Source organism: Helicoverpa armigera, chromosome 7, assembly GCF_030705265.1.
Source record: "Helicoverpa armigera isolate CAAS_96S chromosome 7, ASM3070526v1, whole genome shotgun sequence".
In the NCBI taxonomy this organism is placed as follows: domain Eukaryota; kingdom Metazoa; phylum Arthropoda; class Insecta; order Lepidoptera; family Noctuidae; genus Helicoverpa; species Helicoverpa armigera.
This window is the reverse complement of record NC_087126.1, coordinates 10284420-10301304: the sequence shown is the minus strand read 5'-3', so window position 1 is coordinate 10301304 and position 16885 is coordinate 10284420. Positions and strand designations below refer to the sequence as shown.

General features: G+C 33.4%; 1 protein-coding gene across 3 annotated transcripts in view; it reads right to left on the bottom strand.

The window, feature by feature from the left end:
* Positions 1-16885, bottom strand: part of LOC110371964 (protein TANC2) — a 185107-nt gene that overhangs the window by 149535 nt on the left and 18687 nt on the right. The window contains exon 1 of one of the 3 annotated variants that reach the window (XM_064035399.1): positions 7014-7392. The exons of the other annotated variants lie outside the window; for them this stretch is intronic. Within the exon in view, the coding sequence (XP_063891469.1) occupies positions 7014-7086 (73 nt within the window). The 5' untranslated portion in view covers positions 7087-7392. Of the gene's footprint in view, positions 1-7013; positions 7393-16885 lie in introns of those variants that run through there. 3 annotated transcript variants of the gene reach the window in all.

Genomic DNA, 16885 nt, shown 5'->3' with positions numbered 1-16885 from the left:
AACAGAAGGTTCTACTGCTTTAAAAGAACTCATATTTTATGTACTGGCTTGACCGCTTTTAAATGTAGTGCTTTCAATAAAATAAGAACTAAAAAGTTGAATATACCCTAGGGTATTAATTACATTGTAGTTTATTATGTTTATATTGATCGTAAAAGAAATTATCGCTAAGTTAGTGTTCATGGACATGAAAGCTTTTATGAATTAAGTGTACTAAATATATGTGATTTTAGTAAGAACTATGTATGTATGTATATAGCTGTCATCGATTTCTAAAAAGCAGTCAAAACCGCGCTCTAGCAAGAATTCTAAATAAAGCTTTGATGACATTAGAGTTTTCGACTTTAAAATAAACTAAATTATAACCTTTAGATACAACTCTGACGAAAATGATGTTAGTGTAGAATATAACAGAAAGTAAGAGGATCAGAATGTTAGCTTTATCGTAATAGTAGGTTAGGTAACTCTTAGCTGGTGCAATATTGACATTACACAGTTAATGTCAACAATACTGTTCTGTAACGTATTAGCATTCGAAATATCGTTGGGCCAATTAATGTTTACTCCATGAGAATATGCAGTGCTAATGAGAGTGATATATCGAAAGATTTTAAGACTGATTTTAGTGTGAAAAAGGTCGATGAAGACATTATAGATTATAGTAACCTAGAAAACGAAATTAAAGGTGATTTTGAAGATAAAAATAAACATAAACGAACCAGATTTACTAGTTCTACAAAACCAATAATTAATACGAGAAAGCAGTCACGTTGAGGAAATGATTTTGTTAAGAATTGATACAGAAAATTGAATTAGACAGCAAATATTTTTTTATGCAAATGTTTTATAACCATAGTAAAGTAATTATTTAAATACCGACATGGATTTAAACAAACATCCGAATGTCTAGTTTTGTATTCCAATTTAAATATTTGATTAAGACTCTAGATGTTTGCATTTTAATGATCCAAATTAAGAAGTGTAAATCTATGATAGTTGTAAATCAGTGGTTTGGCCTCAGGGGCTTTATTGGGAACAGGATTCTCATATCCTAAGCAAATTCGACAACTAATCTGTAATTTGTGTTTTTGCATTAATCTTGTCCAATAAGTCGGCTAACACAAAGTAAGCTGATGCTTTTAATAGTGTTTTCAAAACCAGAGTCAAAACTATTCTCCTTTTGTAGATAAAAACACAAGTCCTTTTATTCTTACTGCCAGGTAGAAAAGTCAAAGTTAACGCTACTTCATTAGACGCGTGAAAAAATTTCCAAGGATACCGGCCCCTAAGGGCAGGGCACACGACTCAATAGTCCTTTTGTTGATAAGCGATGGACCACACTGGATGCTTATGCTCCAATGTGTTCCTGGCTTTATGTGTTTACGGATTACGAAGGCTTAAGGAAGCTCAACGGGATCTGGGGGAATAAATATGGAATATATCATTGCGTATTAAAGGATGAAAGGAAGAATTTGAATGAAACTGTTTAATAGATAAAAATAAATTCGTAGCTTTCCAAATTTCAAAGTCTATGGGATTGTACAGTTATTTTGTTACCCATCAAAACTGAGAAAACAATTTTCCCATAGCCATAGCAATCCGTGGGATTACAAGCTTTTCTGTACCGTACAATTTTTAATCAGGCTAATCTTCTATGGATGAAACAAACCGTTAATCAAATTTGAAAATTCCTATGCAATCTTATACCCAAGCTATAAAAAAACAATTTGCGGATTAAGAAAAGATCACACGTTTTCTATTAATTTAAATGGTGACAACACAGTTTCCCAAGAGAATTCGTCTTTAGAAAACTAAGAATAGAATAGAACTTTGGATGATCCCTAGAGTGAAGAAAGACCAGTTATGAATATAATATCTAAAGTACTTGAGCTTACTAACAATACAAGTGAACGTAGGCTGAACAACACAGTAGCCTACATCATCAGTTGACTGTTAAATTCAACACCCAAAGACAAACAGCTCATATAAGTACACCACTCAAAGACAAGGAAACTGTTAAAATTGTTTTAGGTAATAACAAGGCAAAGTTAAATATTTTATTACTTTACAATAACAAGTAGGTTTAAGATCTCGGTGAAAGTGAATAGGGCTCGAACGGATGTTATACGCAATAAGCGTTGGTTTTGCAAATACTAAATGGTATTCAAATATTCATTCTGAATGATGATTTTGTAAAGTATCCAAGTAGTAAAATAATTGGTAAAGTCTTAAAATTGGATGAAGAACCACGAAATGCTAATACACCTTTGTTTTAAGTAACTCGAGTCAAATTGCAGTCAATTAAACTTAAACTTGATGAATAAGAAACACATGTTGCAGCTTTTTTATTAACACCAAAAACAAAAGGCAGTAAAAACGTCTATGTAAACGTCGACATAAAAAGTATCAAGCACAAGTAATATCTACCCACCGTTTTAATACCGTGGGTAAGACCGTCTCAAACGATTACACCAAAAGTATTACATTAGATAATCTTGTAAAGAATCTGTCAAACGGGTGGGAATTAAAGAGCTTATTATAAATCGATACTATAAACATATTATTCGATTCCATTCAATGGATTATGGGAAATGAGACTGTAATCGATTCTGAACGTAAAGAAATTCACCGTGAGAGGTTAAACAGTACATAAACTAAATATTTTATGGTGTACTTGCGTATGATTGAATATCATTTCTGAGTGTAATGAATTAATGTCACACAGCTAGTTCCATTTATAGAAAGCACTTACAGTAAACTGTTTATGGTAAGTAACTATACTCAATTGCGACTCAGTATGTTATCAGCTCTTTAAAAGTCAATTTCCAAAAGAAATTTTACAACTATTGTAAAATGATAAGCAGCTAAAACAAAACAGAAACATTTAAATCGAATTAAGATAAGCTTCACAAGGACTTGGCGATTTGCCCTACTTTATCATTTAACAACAGTTCGTAACCCATTCAAATGCCTTAGTTAAATCAATTATCCAAATTCAATTTTAAGAGTATATTTGGAGGAGTTTTATTTGAACAAATTGTGTACCTGTCTCTAAGTGACAAATTAATAAAACAATTAACTTGATGTGAAACCTTTCCCGATAAGAAAAGTAAATCCAATCGACCACAGTCCTACGCAATACGGTAATTAAAACTGCAGATTTATTTCGTTTGAAAGTACACTCACCCCTCAACGTCAGGTCTGAAACTTTCACCCTTTACATGCATATCTCGGCACGTCAACCATGACGGAGATACGTAGAGAGAGTGGAGGTCCAAGTACCTATCGAGGTATTTAAACTAGCCTCTGCTATCTTCGAACTAGCAATTAAGCTTTGAGGAGTGCCGACAGGAGCTATCTTAGGCCCAGTTTAGAATATTCGAATTTAGTTACGAAAATAGATGATGATTGCTATTGTGATGTGTTAGAACAAGTTGTGCAGTTATGAATTAATTTGTGGCTTTATAACTGTTTTTATGGAAAGTGTTAATTTATTAGGCTATACAGGTTTGTGTTTTACCTAGACACTAAAATACTTGTTTGTTGTTGTTCTGTTGTAGCAACACCATTGGTGTCCTCTGTTATCCTACTTTTCAATACGTTTCTTCTACTTTCATGTAACAAAATATAATCTACCAAAATCGTATATAACAGTATAAGATCATAATTAATAAAAGTTGTTCAACTCCATAACAATACTTCCGTGCATTGTTGATTCAAGGTCATTGCAAAGTGACTCCACAATGACTATTACGTCACCTTCAGACTGATCATGACAAATTACTTTTTAGAGGTGTCGATCATCTAAATCTTACTAACTGTTGTTTATATGCAAAAACATGTACAGGTGTTTCAACGAAACTTTGAATTGAGTCTAGCAAAAAATGGGGCACAAACACGAGTTAAGAATACAATGAAATTTGATACGTATGATGTAAGAGTTAAGGCCCATAATAAAGGTACGGATTATGCCGACATTGATAAGAAACGTAAAGCTTTGAATTTAAATGTTGCCGTTGAACAAAGTCCAGACATATTTAAAGTTCCAAGTGGACTGAAAATCATCAATTTAAGACCATTTCTGGATCAACAAGTGTTCTATACCTTCCTCTACTACTCATTACCAACAAGATACAACTTTGTTAGACTATGACTTTATCTTAATCCGTTAAAACACAAGTGACCATGACCGTTTGGTAAAGTAGTTCTTTTGAAAAAAAAAATGTTTATTTTAATCAGACGCCTCCTAGACTAGACCTCATGGTCTTTTAATTGTTCCAAATTTAAATATTATCTCAATCTTTGTTGACCCAGTTAACTTTTTATGCATATGTTGATCTCCAAACTGGTTTAGTGCATTAACATTTGACCTCGTCTAGATAAATTTGTTTTCACCTGTAAATTGATTTGTTTATTTCATTCCATTCAGAACCCCCAAGAAGCCTACGGTACTATCAATATTATTTACGTTGTGTTAAGAGCAATTAGTAGTCAAAGTAATATAAATGTTGATAGCGCAGTATATTTCATATCTCATAACATGAATAACAAAATCAGTAAAATTCATTTGCATATTAACGCTATGAAACAAAGCACCGCAAAGGCGCCTAAGGATAATACAAGACAACGTAAATAAAACTTTACTACCTCCTTATTGATAATTACCGTTAAACTAAATGGCTTTGAATCAATGACTATTACTTAAATTAAATTAATCGCCAATGGCTAAGCCAGTTAGTTTGTCTACAGAACAGGAACATCCAGTTATAAATTTAATTGGTCCCATGTTGTAGAACAAATTGGACCACTTGACCGCCGTTGACATCAGAAGAAAATATCTTGTTTTTGGGAAGATTGTATAGGTATCAACGACATACGAGTCATACGACCACATCTTACCGAGATGGGAACGATTCGTACAATCCATAAGATTAAAAGAGATGGCAAAAGATATAGCGATAAAGATAGAGCCATAAGTATGTAGGTGATATTGGAATTTATACCATTTATAGACACTAACGGTAAAAACCAAAGTTATTGAATCAAAGAGCTATATTTTTTCAACTATCGAGTATTTGGCAGATCCTTATCTATCTCATTTACAACTTAAGTTGTATGAAACAGAACTTCAAAATTTAACTTGCAGATAATCTGAGATAAGAACATTTTTGACAATCAGATAACAGCAATACTTAATTCTAACTTCTTTGAATTGATAAAAGTAATCAATTTAATGGACCTTGGAGATATTGACGTAGTGATCTAACATTTAAGTGATGATACAGACCAAGTCGTAAAAATAGGCATTATAACTGCATTTAATGCAGATTTTACGACTGTTTTGCTTCCATTTTAATGTACATTTATTTTATTTTTGAGGTCATTGACAACGTAACAGTTGAAAACATTAATGTTAATCGATGAACAGGTATTTTATTGTTGTATTTTTTCAGTATTTTTAATTTACCGCAACTTATGTAAAAGCTCAGCAGCAAGTCATGTTTTAACCAAACAATCAAATGGAGGTAGCTGATTCTATTATTAGGATCATTTGTAAATACAAACTACTTGTGGAAACATCCTTCAATAGCAATCAACTCTATGGCCTGGACTTTAAGTCGAGATTACTTTGAAAGATCTTGGTCCAGAAATTAGATCGTCAATATAGGTATAAAGATTATCTATCGTTTTAGTCTAATTAATTTTTGTCTCGCATCACAAATTCGAGGTGTCAACGACACTCTATGCAAATGTCTCTATTGATTACCAGGATTTGAAAGCTAATAATCCTAAATCGGATATAAAATTACATTCTTCAACATTAAAAATACAAAAACACGATCTTAAAACCACTGGCTACTTAAAAAGCAATCAAAATCCATACACAGATATTTTCACTTTGAAATTATAAACCTCGTTTGCATTACAATTTCTTTTAACCGTATTAATTTCAGGTCGTGATGTCTCGAAGTTTTTTGCTCTTTTGGTCCTTTCTAGATGCATCCACAATTTCTCGTTGTCAAGGAATATTGTGTTTCACTTGCACTACCTACATAAACTCTTCAGTTGCGAACAGGCAAAGTTATGGGCGTGGGTTATGAACCTTCAGTGGACTTGACTCATACCAGGATACGTGGCTACATTTGTCTATGAGTCAATACACCCCCACAAAATCCAGATTCAGAGGACATTACGAAATATTGGGAAATCATCTCGCAATTTCTCTTATGGTGATGTCCAAAGATGATGAATTGAGAAATTTTTGATCAAACCCATCTTCGAAGCAATTATGTGTAGGTATTAACTCTAACAGTTAGACGAATTTGTGATATCGAAAAAGTTAATGATACTTAATAGTCCTCAACAAAAAGTAGGACGTTTCCTTAAACTATGGCAGTGTTCGTGAGTTGAAACTTATTTTTATGAAACACAAACTCATACATGCCTAGAACAGATTCAATGGAGGGGGATCATAATTGCAGTCGTTGGACACTGCGAAGGTTAATTGCGAGACACGATCTTTTTAGTATATCACTTGTACACGATATACGTACATACTTGTTCAACTCGTGAGGAAACTGGAACCGTTACTTATTGCATTAAATTACACTCTGGAGGTTATCTTAATCAACCATTCCAAAAGGATTGCACGTTCCTCGATTTATAGAGTGTCTGTCATTTTGACATAGGTACCCCTTCAAATCAACTAAATCAAATTCAAATTGGAAACAGACAACACCCAATTATGGTATTCATAAATGGGTTTTCAAATTACTGACGTGGAAATCTAATCTAAAGATAATAATGTATATTACGAAGTCATGATTTCTGCAGTAAAGTTCCCTAGATACGACGTTTACTAATAGCATTCCTAACCCCATACTTTATCACTGACACTCAATTTCTACGATATTCATATCAATAGTTAACCTCATAAATATCAGAAGCTATCAATGAAACTATTCCTGTATACATAAATAAGGTAATATCGTATGTACTTATGTCTAACTTACCTAAAAAGCTGAGACTCGGCTTATCATCCACGGAATCATCGTCGTCAAAACATTCCAATTTTTTCGAATTCATATTTCCATCACTTTTGCATACAAGTTTGAGAACAAACTCCTTTTTTACAACACAGAAGGTCACAACCACTTGTCTCTATATGCACACCAGTACTGGATTAAATAACCAAGTTATCACAGAATTCACTCACAAAATCAATATATGTTTCAGGTTTATCACACACTTTCTTTGTTTTCTTATTTCCAATAATGTCACGATTTTGGTCTGTTAAGTTTGAAATTTGAATTTAACGGTAACGGCGCGCGCGCTGACGTCTGTCGTGCGGCGTCTCACCGACGCGAATGACGCTGCGCGCGGGGCCGACATGTGCGCCTAGATTCATGCTGAACGGACTGACCTGCATGATAATCTGATTATACGTACATACTCTATATTGTTTTGTATATTTTGTTCCTTATTTAGCCTTATCTTTTATTGACATTGAGTACGCAATAATTCTTTGTTTATAAGACTGCTTCGGAGTTAAAAGCACAATTAATTATGTATTCCAATTTGTTTTATAAAATAAAACCAACATACAAACAATCTGTGCGATAATGGTGTACACGAATTATTACTTGCGAAAGGGGTCGGTAGTCCCTCCCTCGAGAATGTGTATTGTTCTGTCCGCATGCGCCAAAACTATAGTAATAATACCACCCTTCCTTTGAAATTAACAATACCGTTTTGTATTCAAATTTAAAAGCGGGTTCGCTATCCGTTTCGAATTTCTTTTAAACTGTATCAAAATCGAAAAACTTATCAGTCCTGATTGAAATTAAAACCATAAAATTGGTGAGTGGGTTATAAAACTTTGATCGGATCGAGGGTGCTTCCTCACGATCGGGCGATCAAAAAAAGGGCAAAACTCACGTAATGTATAAAGGAAAGGATGTTCCCACACCAGCATGCTTTTTTATTTTTATGGTCCAAGGCCCTATGACTCCCCGACCAATTTCGACAGACGCGACCACCTTATAATTTTGTGCACCATTAATCATCGTGAGTGATTCAAGAATGACAAACTGATCCCCGACAGTGAAAGTCCGAGTCAGGTAAACAACAATTTTGTAATTGAAGGTTTTGGATTTTCGGTCGTATAGCACAAGAACACAGAAACAAAATGAATATGATGAACTGCAAACATATTTAAGCACAAAACTAATTTCAGATGGTTAAAATTGGAATGACCATGGAGTAAATATTGTTTTGTGGTTATTAAGCAGATTGAATTTGTTGTTTTATTGCTTAAAGAAATTCATAAAGAATATAAATTAGATCACTGTTAATAATGGTAAAGCTGTGTAAAAACTATTGTTAATCAGCACTTTAATGGAACATCAGACTAATTAACTTTCACAATCAGTCCAGCTGTAAGTAGGCATACGAAATCGTTTAACGATATGTTTTCATTCGTGGCCACATTGGACTGGTAAAGCCTTTCAAAATATAATTAAAAGGATCGGACGTAATCAGTGAGCTTTATGTGTTAATGCTGGTACAAAACTCCTCATTCAATAAAGTCTCAAGTGTTTATTAATATTGGCCCACTTTCGTTGACAGGTGCTCCATTGTTCGTAATGTCACGTTACATAATTTTTAAATTAACACGACAGCGAAATGTATGCTTTCCAAAGAAATCCAGATCGATATTTATATAGACTTCATTAAAGCAATCGGTGGACACTTCAGAACTATATCGATCCAAATCGATCGTAAAAGGCGCATTTTATTTTAATGGGCTCAAACACTTGTCATTATACATCATTATGTAAATGACCCATTCTTATACAGATGTTGGGCGTATTCTACGTAATAAAATTGACGATGGAAAACCTGAACAATTTATAAAAGCTGCACATGATTTAAAATGTAAGTAGGCGCGAATTACCTGTGCATTATGTGAGTTTAAAAACGTTGTCTTTCAAGGGAATCTCTGTGCGGTGTTTTTGCACGTAATTATGTCTTCATGCTGAAGAAAATTGTGCAAGATCAGATTACAGGTAGCACGTTTATGAAAATTACGAGTGAAAATTTTAATTTTATGAGAGTATGCATATGAAACTGATCCAGTTCTGAAAGTGCAGACTTTGTCAGTAAGTAGAGCGCAAATTACAGATTTGAATCTCTGTAGGATTGGGTACGGTATTTGTTAACAAGAGTATGATAAATATTGAGTTACATTATTTTATCTGTTTTTAATTGGCTTGTTAGCAGGTGCTCCGACCTCTACTCTACAAGACAGATATTAATTTCAAAAAAAAAACATGAACAAATTAATTTGAGTCTGAGACTATCTGTACCACTTGTTGTATCTAGCAAATTATCTGTTCTACTTTAGTCAAACCGTTAACTTTGTCTATTTTCAGCCTATTATTTGTATTCAAGTACAGCTAGACTTATTATCCTTTTAGCCTGAACTGGAATATTTGTTTGGGTGTTTTATCGTCCTTTGGTAAATTCATTCACTAAGAGAATAATTTTGTTACCATTGAAATCTAACTAAATCTACATAATGTTGCAGGTGTTGCAGTAAGATAACACAAACCTCTTTAAATCAAGTCCACTGGAACTAAATCACTGCAGTATCGTCTTCTACATCTTTCATACCATCACGCCCATCTTTATTTATATCGAAAACAATAATGCCAGCAATTTTGAGGCTCAGACGAAGTTCTGATTCACCGTCTGGAAGTTTTTCATCGAAGCCTAAGGCATCCCCGACGTTACCTTAAAAGAGTCCTGTTTAAAATTCCGCTCCCGTACCGGGAGAGCCGCGCTCCTAACATTTTTAGGCGTTCGGCCCTCGCTTCTTTCCCATAGATTTTTTTCGTAAACAAAAAGATCCTTTTGTTGCTTTTTTATCGGATTTATGTGACGAACTCGCAAGTTAAGATTTTGTTCGACTTCATTATTAACATTGTTGCTATTATTGTAGTTTTTGGATCTTTTGAGCTTTAGATGTTTAATCGACTGTGATTCTATTTATAGTTTATTTAGGGTATTTTTCACACAGTAAGTTGCATACACGAGTTGATGTAGTGTGACACTTTCAAGTGGTCAGGTGCCGTTATAATTCTCATAAACTAACAAATAACATGATCAAGTGTATGTAGTAGCAACCTCTAAGTAAATACATTGCTTTTTATTGATCCCATTGGATTTTACATTCGCATAAAATGATAAGCACTTACCTAGTACTCACTTTATATTATAGCAGTAATTATAAACTAGGAGCTGTTTAATTAATATATGTTGGTAGTAGTTGTGAAAGTAGATAAAGTATCATGAATTGACCAGAACCAGGTAAGCTTGATAACATCAGACAGAGAAGTCAACGTCATAATAAATAATAGTTTAAAAAAAACTTAAAAAACACGCTTTTTATAGAAAACCGAACTAAAAAAAGGAAAATAAATTTTAATGAATTTAAATTAAGAAAATAATGTTAAAAATTTCAATGAATATAAATTAATAATAGTGTGAATACAAAAAAAAAAATATTTAAAAAAGCGTGGGGTGCATGGTGTCAATAGTTATAAATATTTTATTGACAGATATGAGTAGAGTGATTTTCATTTCGATAATATCTTAAAAAGCACCCCACGCTTTTTTTAAATATTTTTTTTTGTATTCACACTATTATTAATTTATATTCATTGAAATTTTTAACATTATTTTCTTAATTTAAATTCATTAAAATTTATTTTCCTTTTTTTAGTTCGGTTTTCTATAAAAAGCGTGTTTTTAGTTTTTTAAACTATTATTTATTTTCTACTTTTAGTTTGTTTTAAAACTATTACTTGTTTTTTAGAATTAAAATTCTCTTTAGTATACAAAAATTTGTCAATATTAGAGAAAACGGCTAAAGATAATATTATTGGAAATAAAAATTAACATCGAGTCCTGCCTTATCGACTGTAGATGTAAATTATATAAATTAACAAAAATCATATTTTGCAAATTGAAAACCCTAGAAGTCGGTGTCTAATGGATGTTACTAAGTTAATTTTGCCACCGACTTCTAGGCCGATGCACTTAAAATTATTTTTTTTTGCTTTTTAGTGTTTTGGGAAGTCGGTTTAATTTTTTTGTAAAAAAGTTTTTTATTTAAAGCTTTTCAGTGATACGAATAGTTGTCACTATCCATACAAGTAGGAAGTTCTCATCAATACAAAGAATATAAGTCCAAACGAGGTATTTTACATATTCAGTTGTCGAGTTCCCTCGACTTTCTCTGGTCTCCATCATCAGGCCAGCTCCAAACCTTCACTGTTGCAAAGGTCTTGTCAATACAAATAATTTAAGCCCAAACACGAGGTAGTTTACATATTCAGTTGTCGAGTTCCCTCGACTTTCTCTGGTCTCCATCATCAGGTCAGCTCCAAACCTTCACTGTTGCAAAGCTCTTGTCAATACAAATAATTTAAGCCCAAACACGAGGTAGTTTCAAATTCAGTTGTCGAGTTCCCTCGACCCTCTCTGGTCTCCATCATCAGGTCAGCTCCAAATCTTCACAGTTAGAATAGTGCTTTTAGGCGTACACCTGAGTGTCAAGTTTTTACCCTATGTATGCCTACAACTTTCGAAGGTTGCCCTCGATTTCTCAGGGTTTCCATCATCAGATCCTGACCTGATGACTATGGGACCAACTGGCAGCTATTCCGAGTCGAACAAAAAAAGAATCACGTAAATCGGTCTATAAACCTCGGAGTAATCGATGTGTATGTGAAATCTCCTCCTTTTTGGGAAGTCGGTTAAAAATCTAATAATTTTATCAAATTAGTGTATTGTCATCGGTCCTCAATAAATCTACAAAGTTTGAATGAAATCTGGACGTTTAAAGTGGGTCAAAATCGCGCCCAAAGAAGTCGGTTACAAACATACAAACATACAGGTGAAGTTAATAAAAAGCGTGTAAAAATAGGAATAGGGTAGGACGATGATGATGAAGATGACTCAATCTAACCATTAAAAAAAGAACTACAGATTTTACTTTTCATCATTATTGTACTAATAAATTTTATATAATATCTTCATTCGCAAGTATTAAACGTAGTGGCGACTTCAAAACCATATAGTAACATCTTTCTAGGTTGTACCTCGGACATCGGAGGCTAACGGTGAAGGAAAACATCGTGATTAAAGTGAGATTTATTTATATTTTATATTCTCGTCTTCGATGCTGTTTGTAACGGTATACCTCCTTGCAACTGAATTAGGTGAAGCAACGTTAACTTACTCACACGTCAAATTATTGACTTGTCTTTCAATATAATTGAAACCTACTTTTGTACCCTTGACTTTAGATTGATATAGCAAATTACTCATTCTGGTCTCAGCTATAGTTGAATCTACATTAATTACATTTTCGAATTCTTTATTCAATACTTCTTCTTTTGTGACAACTTAAACATTATATTTAAATCTTATTGTTTCAAAAGAAAGTGGACTTCTTAAACGGAACATTTAATTCATTTAGCAATGTAAGCTAGTCTAGGCTATGATTAGTCTTTCTCTTAACGAACAATCACTAAGACAAAAGATTGTAAAGCATTAATAGCACTTTCTAGTGAAATTAATTAACTGTAATTAAAATCTACGATTGATTTAAGAATATTGCTGCGTTTGTTAGTGTTTTATAGTTAAGTTAGTTAACCACCTTGTTTAAGTGTCTAATAGATTTTATTACTTCTGGCTTAATACGTAACTACTTTACACAAAAGCGTTTCTAATTTCATAAAGGCCGCTTTAAAAAATATCTTAACTAAAGCAGAATGCCCGTTTACCAAATTCAAATAAGAACGAATTGATTGAAGGTCAAACCTCCAACATTGTTAGGTAACTGAGCTTAAAAGCTTGCAAAGAGTTCATGATAGTAAAATATTCTCAAACACGATATATGAAAAGGAAAAAGTTAAAATGCTCTTGAAAAATAATGCCAGAAAGAACACTTTTAAAGAAACGCACTTAGACGTATCAATAAAATGACCCAATTTCCTGCACGATGACTGTATTAAAATCAATAACTTTGAAGAAACCAATACTGATCCCATCAGCGTAGAAATAAACGAGGAATTTATTCATGTAAATAATATTGAATTCATCTCGTCTGGGGTTTGCAAAAAAGGTTTAAAGTAAAAAGCGCCATCAAAGGCGCGCGGTTGGGTTCCGTGCGTTGACTCTGTGACTCATCGGTTGGACGCAAAAACTTGCTTGTGGGATCCTAAAATGCTGCTGGTTCCAGGTATGTTTCAAAATTGATATTTAACCCGATGTTTTGTTATTTTTTATCGATGGTATTCGATTACAAAAATATCTAGGTCAAAATCAGTTAATTGAGACGTAATTTGCAGAAGATGAGACTGCTAAAATTATGTAGTTAATTTATACGAAAAAAAAAACCAACGGTAAGGTCAAGATAAATCAACAGATGAAAGTAGAATGCCATAATCGATGGCCATTAAGATCAAGAGGAATTGAGGAGGAGGATTGAATCAATAATTCCCACCAAACGTTTGATGATTTGAGTCGATCTCACAAGCACATCTTAGTGGCTCAATTTTTCTCTCGTCTAATAAGTAAATTGTTTGCTATAAACAGCAGCAACCTGTTCCATTGTTGTTCTTTCAGACAAGTTCAGTAGCTATGTTTGAATGAATCACTCGCTCGTGTGTGCTTTCCCATAAATGTTAAGGAATGAACTTAATATGTTTTGCAACCATTCTGGTATGAACATGAAATATTATGAAGGGAGTTGAGGTTCGTTTTATATTTTGTGTTTTTACTTGTCTTATTTGTATTGTCTTGAATAATACAATGTTTTAGATAGTACAGTCTTAAACATATTTCAATCTGATGAGTTTGTCTGTACACGCTAAAACTAGTACTCATGTTTCTAACACTTAATGCCCTAAAATTGATCAATATAATATAGGGGATGAAATGAAAGTCAAAAGTGATAGAGATTTCAATAAGGTTACCAAAAAGGGTAATGTAGAACATTATTAAAAGCCTGTTACTAGACTAGATTAGGAAGTACATAAGCAACCTGTCAGTATAATCTGTCATGAAGATATTCAATCACTAGTAATTGATCTACGAGCTTTCAAATTGAATGAAAGAACTTGATCTTGTTTTTACACTCACTGAACATTGATACGTGTAAGTTTTATGAAAGCAAATGTCGAATGTGATTTGCATGATTGATGTGTGTAAGTAATGACTTGTAGAAGTCAATTTGTCTTGTACTTTTTGAAGATTTGGTTTTGGCATTTGGCTTATGTCTTCATCATCTTTACGTTTATCGAGTGCATTATTATGATGTCTGAAGTTGTCCAGGTTTCTGGATGGGGTATCCACAGGTGATGAATATAAGAGGACCTATTTATTGGTACATTTGAAGAAATTCTATCATTTGCTTAAACTCAATCAATCTTTACTTTACACATATCTAAGTCCCTATTCATCAATCATATATCGGGCATTAATAAACCAAAAATACTTAAACAACAACTAAAATAAAGTTCTGCCCACCATTTCTATATCAGATCTCTAATCTGTAACAGCCGATGGCACGATCGGAAAGTGTGATAGCGTAGTAAGCAGGATTAGTGGTAAATCATTGAATTTATCAAGAGCAGCGGTCAGTACACGCCGTTATAGAATTTATAATGGCTCAATGGCTTCCGTGATGATATGGGCATTCCTAACCATGATCTGGACTGTGGTTCTTAGAGCTCTGATGTTATAATTTTTTGTTTGTACTATAGTAAAGGTTTTTGCTCTAGTAATCGAAGTAGGATGTCCCTTATCAGAGGATTTTATTTGGCAAAGTAATAAGAGTCCCTTAGTCCTGAATCAAAATCCCAAGACGACTCTTCAGGACCTTCAGGAACTTATGGTAAACATTTGATAACATATGCTAAATTTTCACTACCTGGAAAGTTGATACATAACTTTAATAATAATTGAGGATCAAACTCACTCAGACATATTTCTTCTTCTTACACGATCGTCGAGGTATATTCAAGTCTAAATCCACACTTTGCTTACCTGTAAACAACAAAAACATAATTTATGATTTCCATCACACAAAGAAGTTTCTAAAAATACATTAACTCAAGTTTATTTAACATAAATCATTTGGTACAACTGACAAACATCCCCCGTAACCCAAGTCCTATATTACAAAGATTTCCTCATCTTCATAAAGGTATAATATTAAACAAAACTACCTTAGAAGTAAACTATTTTAACTTTAATTACATCACGGAAGCTGAAGAAAAAGTGTAAATATTTACGTCCGTTACTTGCGCGTGCGCATCTGGCTTGAACATTGCCTTTCCAATAACTGTGATAGGACTGTAGGGTTGCCATGGCGGAAAGGGTTGCAGGAATTTGTTTATAGCGAAAATACTAGACTTGTTGTTTTGTCATGTCAAAGGTTGCCTTTCGTTTCTTGGAATTAGTCTCTAAACCCCAAAAAATGCCCATACTTGACCGGTATATGTAAAAAGAAATGAGTAGGTACAATATAAAATGCCCAAGAGCATATTTTAATGTCTTGAACTGTCCCACTGGTCTGAAAAAAGCTTCAATTAAAAACCCTCTTAAATTATCCTAATATTAATAAGTTACCTTCCAAAAATCCAGGCCAGGATCAAAATTATGTTATTTTATATCTTTACCCTTATTCATTTTAAAAAAAGTGAGGATTGTCTATGTCATGCCGGATGATGTATAAAAGAGCAATCCATGTCTTGTTTTTTAAATTGACAGCAGACACCAAAGGGCTTGCTTCTCCTAACTTTAAACTATAGTTACCCTAGCCAAGCCCTCAGGTGCTCTGTATATAGAACTCCCGTTTGTTTCTGTTGATACAAGCGTATGATCCGCTCAATCACAGCCAGCTACGGTAAGTTGCTTCATTGTTATAGTTACACCTTTTTGGGGCTAGCAATTTAAGCGTTTTTGAACTAGGTTAACATTCTAACCTAAATGAAGAGCTGTTTATTTATGTCTGCTGAAAGATGAGTACAACAACGTTTGGGTAAATAGCTCTTAAGATGTATTAGATGATTTTTTGTATTGCTCAAGTTATTAATAGTTAGGTAATTTTTGGAGCATTTTGGAATGATCACAATTTAACCTAATTACGATAGGACTGGTCATTGTGGATCGCCAATTTTAGCCGTAGAGTTGCTAGTTCAAACCTTGTATAGTTGCCGGCACGGATATTGAGCTCTCGGCGGAAGAGTGGGGACCGCTTTGCGCACTGTACACATAAGGTAGTAATACCAATAAATCGCTTCTACGCAGGTGAAGGTCAGGGCTCAATATCCGTGCCGATAAATATTTGGTTTATATGTCACTTTTTGGTTTTTATATTATGTCATGATTTGGATTCCTATAAGTGAGTAAACATATAGCATGGTTGTGTTAGTATATTTTTATGTATGTAGTTGTGTGTATTTCTTGTTGGAATTCATAATAAAATAAATAAATAAATAGACCTTATTTCAACTAGCTAACTGATCACCATTAATGGCAGTCCACGTTGACTAACCTTTCATACAGTTAAACAATTTACAGAGTAAAATCAATACTACCTACACAGAATAATAAATTGAATCTTCAAAGAACAGAGTATTGATGCTTAACGGAATAAATTGGCAAATGTTTCATTTCCTGATCTGTATTATTCCTTTACACAAAAACATGCCATAATATTCCTTCAAATGAAATGTTTTAAATGACTTTAATAAATCTAAGAGTACACAGCAGACTTTTTAGTTGGCCGACAGTGTAACCAGACGCT